General features: G+C 39.1%; 1 protein-coding gene across 1 annotated transcript in view; it reads left to right on the top strand.

The window, feature by feature from the left end:
• The window catches only part of stpg2 (sperm-tail PG-rich repeat containing 2), an 88,477-nt gene extending 78,537 nt beyond the window's left edge, over nt 1-9,940 (top strand). Inside the window, 4 exon segments of the mRNA XM_032516467.1 lie at nt 63-228; nt 2,469-2,584; nt 8,328-8,521; nt 9,695-9,940. Coding sequence (XP_032372358.1) covers nt 63-228; nt 2,469-2,584; nt 8,328-8,495 — 450 coding nt within the window. The 3' untranslated portion in view covers nt 8,496-8,521; nt 9,695-9,940.
• The last annotated feature ends 493 nt before the right edge of the window (nt 9,941-10,433 follow it).

Here is a 10,433-nt window from a genome sequence, read left to right as displayed (position 1 = left end):
CTCTCCTCTCCTCTCTTCTCCTCTCTTCTCCTCTCTTCTCCTCTCCTCTCCTCTCCTCGCAGGATTCCCCTCCACCCAACAGTTACAATGTGAGTAAGTCATTTGAAAAGGCAAATGGCCGCTCCTACTTAGAACCCCGAAATAAAGGAGCTAAGAGACGACAGAGCTGCTTCCTCTCTGCTGCACCACGGGATAATTTCTTCCAGCAAAGTGACCCCACTGTACCAGGTATCACACACACACACACACACACACACACGCACACACACACACTAATATATTGGATTTAAAGATTGGACAGCTAAAGGGTTGTTTCTTTAGCTGTATGTGCAACATAATTAAAGAAGGAGCATTTGAAAGGCTTAATGAAAATAAATTGGAATTATTTGTGTCACTTTAGGTGACCTGTGTTGACTAAACGCCCTATAGGCCAGACTTTTTTCTTGTGAAAATTTACGATTTAATGGAAAATAAAAGATCTTTCACTAAAAATCTCTGTATTTGTCACAAATCTTAAAATGGGGGCATTTCAGACAAACATAAATGGCTGATGTATGCATTCAATATTTGAAACACATTTTAAGGAATTGTCTTTGATGCTAAACGTCAATAAAAAATATATAAAGAATAAAAGGAAAACTGTATAGCTCCACCCTTTCACCATCATGCAGTCCAATTAGCTCCATCTCTGCGGGCTTCTAACCTAATATTTACCTCAATTACACTCCCATTGAAAAATGTTGTTTAAAAATTGATAGATTCATGACTTATTTGGATAATTTATGACTAGCCCCATTTCAACGAGGGACTCAACCCATGAGGCACCCCAAACCGTTTAACCAAAACTCAATTTGCATATAAATAGATTTGGACTGTTTGCAAAAGTGTTTTTTCTTCATACACACAGCCACACACACACACACACACACACACACACACACACACACACACACACTGAAGCAGATATGCAGACACAAGCATATGGACACTCTTGGTCACATTCAGACTCACATTGAGATACACAACATGGACATAAAATTATTTTGCCTATTATTGAATTTGCATTTATGAATAGGCATACAGTGTATGGCACATTATATTGCTCATCATGCTGGGTCCCCTGCGATCACATTTCTTATAATGTAAGAGCATTAAACAGTTTTGAAACACACACACACACACACACACACACAACACACACACACACCACACACACACACACACACACACACACACACACACACACACACACACACACAGACAAACACTCACATCCACATGCATGTGCAATCAAATGAATGACAGTGTTTCATATGATGTTCCATGATATTTTTGGTATGTGTTTTAAAAGTCCCTCTATGTTTGTGTAGTCATAAGCTGCAATTGGCCGTTGGGTCAGGCAAGCAGCTGCTGCTTTCTTATTGTAAAATTGTGCTGGACCAGCGATGGATTCTCCTTCTTTTTTTCCTTATCATAATTCTTAATGCTCTGAATACAATCCGAAGCCCTGGGGTCCATTAAACCATTTCAGAAAGGATGGTAAAAGTTGTTTCTATAATTTATGAAAAGTTGGCAGTGTAGGTTTGACAAAAAAAAGGTTCATGGAAACAATGTTGTGTAATGGATAAATCCCTGAGGCTTAGTTTCTTCAGTTTGAGAACAGTTTTCATTTTTTTCAGAATTCAGTGTGAATATTTCTTCTTTAAATGAAAATGGCTTTGTAAGAGCTTTTATTTTCACTGTGAGTATGCAGTATGTGTGTGTATCTTTTTTTACATGTCAGTGCATATATTCTTTGCTTGTTTGTTACCTTACCAGCATGGATCGCTTCATGTTTATCTCATAATATATCCATAACATGGACACATTCTCCAAAGCTAAATATAACTTCTTACACTGCAGAGATTTTGGTTGATCCATACAGGGCCAACACGTCTTGGTGCTGGGTTGTGTCCAGGCACAATGATCCGCAGCCCAAGAAAGAAAGACAGCATACCCTGGCACCACAGTTCAGATTTCTACTGTAAAATGCACCCACACTGCTGTGACATTCGTTGTCCAATAAGTTGGCAAGGAGCAAAACATCAGGGTAGTTTTTTACATAAGAGAGAAAACCTTTTAACCTTGATCAAAATAATTCACCGGTACTTCCATATAATCTTATCCGGCTACTTTGCTGTAGACCTCTTAGCATTGCAGAGAATTTCAGCAAAAAACAAAATTATTTCACCTACCTCAACCCCCAAATATAACACTTAAAAACTTGACTGAATAACTATGGTGGAAATTCGGTATTAGACAGAAAAAATGTACTTTTGTCGGGTGTGATGCTCTGGTTTTTCTTGCACACACTGAAGGCACAGTCAGTATGTGCTTGTATAAAGTACAATGGCGTCTAAAGTACTTTCCTGCCTCACAGCAACCAAACGTGAATTAAAGTGTGGATTATATGTCTATGTGTTCATCAGGTCCTGGCCAGTATAACCCCAGTGTGAAATCCGTACCCCAAATGGCTCTGATCTCCTCCAGAGAAGATCGATTTAAAGTCTCCGTGGACACCAACCCTGGACCAGGCGCTTATCAGGTAAGCATACTGGGAAAATGTAACTCTCAAGAAACGTTCTTACCTCCAAACACACTCCCAGTCTACATGACTCATTGAGCAGCCAACATTCAGTAATAGTGTACTGACATGACTGTCGCTATGGATATGTGTCCTTGGATTTGAATGTGTTTATATACGACTAACAGAGTATGATGAGACGGTAGTGTGTGTACAGTACACCAGCCCTGTTTGTGTGTCTGGTGTATGCATGAGAGGCCACAAATATATGCCTGACATTATCACATGTTTTGATCCTCAGAGAATCTGTCAAATTTCTGTCTCTGACCTTGAGCTGTGCGGAAGAAATTGACTGCTTTGTAATAAAAAACAAAAACAAATTTCAATACGTTTCTGTGGTTTTGACCAATCTCCATCTGATGCAACACAAGGCTAAAGGATGCCTTTTCCTGCTCGAGGCAGCTTTGCAGGAGAGTTGTTCTTAATCGACTTGCCTAGTTAAATTAAACTGGCAAAAGTGAGTGCAGTGTTGTTTAATGCAGCCACCTTAGACTGCTGACAGAGACAAATGCACTTTATGGTTGAAGCATAATACAGTTGTAATGAATTCTAACCAGAACCTTATCTCTTCCTGCTCAATTTCAGTGTGTTTTAATAGGAATTACAGCCCTGGGTTACGGCTGTGTGTGTGTGTGTGTGTGTGTGTGTGTGTGTGTGTGTGTGTGTGTGTGTGTGTGCGTGCGTGTGCCTATGTGCACGAAATGATTGAAAGAGCTAATGTTGCTTCCAGTCCCTGCTGACTTTGAGTGGTAAACATCAAAGACAAAACCACTGAGTTTGATTTAAACATTACTACAGAGTTCATCATCATGTTCATGTCCATGGGTGTAATGCCATCACAGGGCTCTTTCTTCTCTTCTCTCTCTGCCTGTCTCCCAATCTGTCTGCTGTCTCTGTATGGATTTATCTCCTCAACTTTTCCCTCTCTTCTCTTCTGCAGTTCACTGTCTCCGTCTCTCTTCTCACTGCCTTTTCCCACCTCCACGTCCCTCTCCCCTCTAGCCTGGCATAGTCAGACTAAGTTATTGTATTACTGTAGTCTGGAACCTCTTAGTTCATTTTCTCTATAAACAGTGCAGACCAAAATGCATCTGCATTCAATTGAATAGACCTACTCACGTATTACAACCTAATCTGAGCAACTAAATGACGCGGATCTGAGCGACACATGCAAGTTGGGGCAGTGCTGGATCTGTTTTAAAGCAGGAACAAAAATGGCAGTATGGTTACAAACTTTCAAATTACAGCTTTTACCGGGTCCACCAAAATGGGTTTCTGAAAACATTTTAGGTGAGGTACTTGCAATACACTAACAGAATATTATTATATATTATTTGTTTTCGATGAGCAATGCCTAGTTTAAGCCAGCCAATGAATGAAAGCAAGAACAACAGCTTTATGGAAGTCCACCTCCACTTTAAGTTTACATATATCCAGTTCCATTTCTCTTCTGAATCTACAGCCCCTGTCTCTCTCATCAATTTTTCATTCTTTTCTATTCATTGCAACATAAATTAACAAGGCAAACGGTTTTGATGGATGTACAGCAACACGTGATAATTTGTGACCCCCATTCTCCGTTTCAGTTCATCAGGTTTTAGCACAGAGCCACAGCTCACATGAACTTCACCTCACTATTATTAAGTGTGTTCCTCCACAGCTCTCTCTTCTGCGGAGCATACAATCCTTGTTGCCTACATCTCTTCATCCACCATCTCATCTCGCTTTTCTTTGTCTTTTTTGTGTAAATTTCCTTTTTGAAACTGTTTAGGATAGTCACCCAATTCTGTTTCATTAGGACTAAGAATTGTGTGTATGATAATAAGTGCAAATAGTCGTAACATATTATAGTAGGTACACGCCTGGTTGTAGTAGGATTCAAAAATTGTAACGTTAAACAGTGTGCACCAGTGCGTGAGTGTGGCAACGAGAGTACCACTTGGTAAGTATTAAACGTCAGGAATGTAGGCAAAATGGAGTGCATATTTTTTTCCACATACATTTTTAAAACCTTTTATCTTCCTATGTAGCTGTATGCTGGCGGATGTTCTTTCTTGCTCTACACGTCCTTCTCTGTCTCTCACTCCATCTCTCTTTCTCTCTTTTATAAGGGGAAGCTGTAGTTGCGTAAATCTTTCCACTGACAGTAGCTAGTGAAACTGTTGAAGTATCTCATACCATCCTCTTCTCATGTCCTCTCCTCTCCCAGGGTATCTGAAGGTAAAAAAAAAAAAAATATTCAACTAGGGCATTAAATTAAAAGTAAAATCAAAATCTTTTTACTGCAGCCACTTCAGTCAATGCAGAGAGTAGAGTAAATGTTGGGACATAATTGGCACAAAGTAAAAATGGGTTAGTTTATGGAATTAAGCTAAAAACATCTTGCTACCTCCTACTGTAGAATTGAATTGCAGACAAATAAATAAGGCCCTGGGTTTAAATATGCACGTGTTTATATGTTTCAACTAGTGTACACTCACAAGCGTACTGCACATTAACAGAAAACCTGCCACCAGTAATACTACAAACCATTTAGCTTTTAGTTGTTGTGTTTTTTTTTCAAAAATCCTTTGACTTGAGCTCAGATGTTGATGTGGAGTTCATATATACTATATGTAATAAGAACCTTACACTGACTAAGAAACATTTTGTGATTCATATATCATTATAGAGACTGATGCCTTTCATTATGTTACATCTCGTAGCTTTAGGAGAATCAGTTGTCTGAGTCTACATGACACCATAGGCCATACAGTGTTAAAGATGGTGTGAAGTGGTGCAGAGAGGGAGAGAGGTAAGTAAGTTGAAGACAAGCATGCAGAGAGAGTGGGATGATAGCTATGAGAAAGAGAGGCAAGGAGGGGTGAGAGGGAAAGAAAAGACATGGGCCGAGGTGAGACGGTGACGAAAAGGTGGTGGAAAAGCAAAGAGGAAGAGAAGCAGAGAGACAGACAGCAGCAAATGGAGCAGCTGAAGAGGGTAGTTAAATTCAACAGCTGAAAATGTGTTCTGAGGGCCTGCAATCTGAAGCAGACGGCTACGTAATGGAGTAGTAGCTTTTTCAGCATCAGTGTGTTCCTATATGTGTCCATCCATACATGTGTGAGTAATGTCACGCATCTATCTACATGGGCAGCAATAGGTCACAGTTAGGGCTCATTTAGTGTTTCCATTAAGTGCACCATCCAAGGCACCAACTTCTGGAAAGTAGGCCCGATTAGCTTTCTCACTCATAGCACTGCTCTCATTGGTTGAGCTTAATTTAACAGTGTGAGGATGAAACACAGGAATATAAAAAGACACAGGAGCAGACATCAAGCAGAAACAAATGTTAATTAAATGCTGTAATCTTTGCTGATATATAAACCTGCAGAGTGCAAAGCACATACAGAGCCAACAAAAAGAAGCTCAAGTTTATGTGATATTCATTATGAGTTAGAACAGAAGGTGTCCTTAACATAGCTGACATTTCATCAAATCTTCCTCGGAGTGTGCGCTTTATGTCTCAACATGTACCTTCTACGTGTGAAAGTTTTTTATAGTTCTACTTTGCTTGCTGATGCTTCTAAGTGGGAAGCACAACCATCTGATACCATCTCATAATTTCTTTCTGATGAGGGTAGTGAAAATTAATCGTTATTATTCAAAATGCAAAAATGTCTCCCCATTGCTGCATTGTAATTCATCATTATTCATCACACCCACTCTGCACAAACGTTCTGTTTGTTTGCTACTGTCTATTTGTGTGAGTTTGGATAGTTAGAAACTCTAACTTATGACAGGTATGAGTTTGCATGACTACTGTATTCTGTGTCTGTGTGTGTGTGTGTGTGTGTGTGTGTGTTAGGGCTGCAGCTAACAATTACTTTAGTAATTGAGTATTCTTCTGATTTTCAATCGATTAATTGAGTAATCGGATTTACTTAATTAAAGAGCAATAGTAAAAATACAAAAGAGAGTAGTTTTGGCAGAACAGACAGCAGCAGCACTCTTATAAATCTGCGCGGTAACTAACAACCCATTTTGTTATTGATTGAGGTATGAAGACTCTCTGTTTCTGTGATTTATTTATGTTTAGCAAAACAAAGACATCACCTTGCGTGAGTCTCTGCACACTCCAACAGAAAGATATGCATCCTTTGCTTTGCTGGCATGTGTTTATGCATGCATGGGATGAAGCTTGTGTTGTTATGTCATGCATTGTATGTGTGTTGTGGGAAAGACTTTGTATCCAGCACTCTTTCTACTGTGCGTGTGTGCACACTTGTACATGTCTACATACATACAGAGTAACATCATCACCAACTCGGAGCACAGATTCCCTTCTCCATCTCCCCTTTATGACCTAGTGAAACATCCTATAAGCTCCCTCATTATTGCTATGCCGGTGGTGTCATCACTTCCAAGAGCTCTTCACCATCTCCCCGACCTCCTGGCCAACCCTGAGGGTGACCTGGAGTTGAACCCACAACCCTTTTCCCATTAGGATCAATACTGAGATCTGAGCGGCCCCTGCAATATGCCTAAATCCTACTGTGGCACCTCTGGCATACTGATGCGTGTATGTGTTTTGGGAGGTTAGGGGAGAAAGAAAAGGAGAGAGAGAAAGAGAGAACTTTTGTAATATCAAAGAAGTTGATTCCTTAGGCAGTACCTGGGTGTTCATACAGAACAATATGTATGCATGTATGTCTGCATCTTAGCCTGTGTGTGTGTTTGTGTGACAAAGAGAGAGGTTTTTTTTACAATTGTGAGATGATTTTAAGATCAGACTTTGAAATCAATCTAGGATTTTTGTTTTTGGTACTGTTTTTAATGTTCCCCTTCGTAAGACCTGGGTCAGACAGTCTAATCATATGTGTTGCTGTGTGTTAGTTGCATGCTAGTTTGTGAATTCCACCTTAATGACCACTTTCTAGCAGAAACCAATGTGTTGTACTTTGGGTGTAATTTATGTTTAAAGTCAAGGTTCAATAAATAAATCTGAGTAACCACCAGCAGCTTGATATGCAATACATTTGATTAAAGAATCCTTCAAAAGACATGCACAACTAAATGCTAATACAGAAAGAGGCTGTTGAATGGGAGAGACTTATTGATTCACCTATTGTGTGAGATAGGTCATATGATTGGATGTGGATGTGAAAAATGACTTCCATGCTTGCCTGAACTAATGCAAAGTTCCATTCTTAAAAACGTTCTGTGTTTTCGTGGCATGTCCATTTCTTGGAAGACACTGTTAAGCTGTTTCACATGAGACTCCTGACTTCAGTAAACAGGTTCATACACAGTTTATGTGAAGTTTTATTAGACGGTTGAATGCAATAAAAACAGGGTGATTGGTGGAAAATGCCAAGAACCGATGATTAATCCTGTTTTAAAGTCAAAGGACAACCACCCTCATCATCGCTTCTCATTTTATCATACTGGCCTCCATCACTTATTCCTTCATTTTGTTTGTTTCCTTCTATATTTCTAAGAGTATGTCCTGTTCAACAACAAAAAAATGTGCAATTGTAAATGAATATTTTTCTTTTTTAATACCTATTTTCTTTGGCCAGTTTTCATAGTGTAATATCAGCCTGTTGTCTTTATCTTTTTACATCTAGTTCTGTTCAAAGGGTTGCATAAAAGGACGGACTGTTTAATGCCACATACATATCAAACTACAACCCCCATCTCTGCTCTTTTTGTGTCTCTGCAGTTGAGTCCAGGCATCATGAACACAGTACTGAAGGGCACCTTCAATGTGACGCTCAACAACCCTCTGGGTCCCTGCTGTTCCCCTCGTGTGGCCCCTGGCCTTTTAACCCCCCACAAGACCATTAACACTGTCACGCCCGACACCTTCATCGCCAGCAGCACTTCTTAGAGCTCTTTGTGGGTCAAAGTTCAGAGGTATGAGTGGTATGGGATAAAACAATCAATTTTAAAAAAAAGATTCTGTTGAAAGTATAATAGACAATAAGTGAGGTTATTTTCACTTATGGAATTGTAACTCTCTAAATCTAGACATTGCCATAGAAATATGCAATGCAAGGTTTCAAGCAAGCTGTTTTGAAATGAATTGTGATGACAATCATCACGGAATCACTTCACAGCTTGTTTAAGTGTCATCCTCTGTTTGATATTTCTGTTCCCTGCTACTGTTGAAAGCTTACTTAAAGGAGGATTCCGGTCAACTTCAACATGTAGCGCTGTTTTTATTTTTTTTATTTGTAGTGCTGTCAGTAGAGAGACAAATGAAGCCAATAGGTGCTGCCTACACTGAGTTATCCTCCTGCTAGAGTTAGCACCCAACAGGCTTAAACAGGGCAAGTTTTAAACTTGTTTTTAGTCTCTAAACATGCTCAAAATGTCATTACCAGTGCCTAGCCATGTGCAGTGATTCCTGGGAACAAAGTGAATCTGACTGCAGTAGATGTGGCAGAAAGGCATAAAAGTTGTGAAAATCGACTGGTGTGGACTTCACCGGAAAACAGGAAATAAATAGGTATGGATTAACACAACTTTTATGCATTTCTGTTACATATACTGCAGTCGGATTTGCTGTGTTCATTTGGAAGGAATACCTGCACATGGCTAGGCACTAATGACATTTTGAACATGTTTAGAGACTAAAAACACGTTTAAAACTTGCACTGTTTAAGCCTGTTAGGTGCTAACTCTAGCAGGAGGATAACACAATGTAGTTAGCACCGATTGGTTTCATTTGTCTCTCTACATACTGTTCTACAAATTAAAAAAAAACAGAGCTACATGTTGAAATCAACCGGAATTCTCCTTAAAGCAGTCTGTCCAATCTCTGTATGTTTTGCTTTGCTTTGCTTTGCACTGCTTTGCTTTGTGTGTGTGTGTGTGTGTGTGTGTGTGTGTGTCTCTGTCTAACATTTGCTATCAATATACAACACACAGTAGATCCCTAGAGCTGTTGTTTTACTAATAGTCTAGTTTAAATTGCCCTCATAGTTATTTTAAAAGCCAATTTACAAATAGTGCAGCTTAAAACTTGTAATTTTTCAAACCAAAAATGTATCTGAGCAAACTGCTGACTGATTAACTTTGTTTATTGTTTCAGGCCGCAGTTTGAGGGACGATGACGGCTTTTTATTCAGTGTTGCAAAGTAAAATGCCTACAATCACATCTAGAGCTGATGGTTCCCTCGTTCTTTGCTCGCAGTAATGACACGCTTGACACACTGATTCAGCGGTTTTGGTGGGTCAGTTCCTTCTGCATAAACCACTTTGTTAATCAATAACAATTATAAAGCTATTAGTATGAATATTGCCTTAGGTCTTTTTGAAAGCATTTTATTCTTAATAAAAAAAAAAGTCTTGTTTGAAAGGCGCTTTGTTTTCTTAAAGCAGCAATCAAAAGATCCAATCTGACATAAATAAGTCAAAGATAAAAAATTATGGGAAGGTTTGCTAAATAGATTTTACTGTGCTGCCCAGGTTGGCTAATGCCTTTTAAGTTGGGTAAGTAGCACAGGATCACATACAGTCTGTGCTTAACTACTGGCCAACTTAAATGCCAAGATTGTCACAAATCATGTGTTATGTAATGACAATTGACCTGTGCATGAGACAATTAGAAAACAAAACGCTATTAGAATTAGAAAAAGCTTCATAGCTATACATTATTGCTTAGCATGCATAAATCATGAAGCCATTTATTATGTATATTTGTGCTGACTACCAGAAAAACAGGTGTGAAAGTCATATAGAAGACTCATAACTTATGTTGCAGTGTTGTTTTTTGTACACTGATATTCTTTGCTCATTAATCAAATTAGTCTCACCTTTAGTT

This window comes from Etheostoma spectabile, chromosome 5 (assembly GCF_008692095.1).
Source record: "Etheostoma spectabile isolate EspeVRDwgs_2016 chromosome 5, UIUC_Espe_1.0, whole genome shotgun sequence".
In the NCBI taxonomy this organism is placed as follows: Eukaryota; Metazoa; Chordata; class Actinopteri; order Perciformes; family Percidae; genus Etheostoma; species Etheostoma spectabile.
Note: the sequence above shows the minus strand (reverse complement) of the source record. Positions and strands in the feature narration are given on the sequence as shown.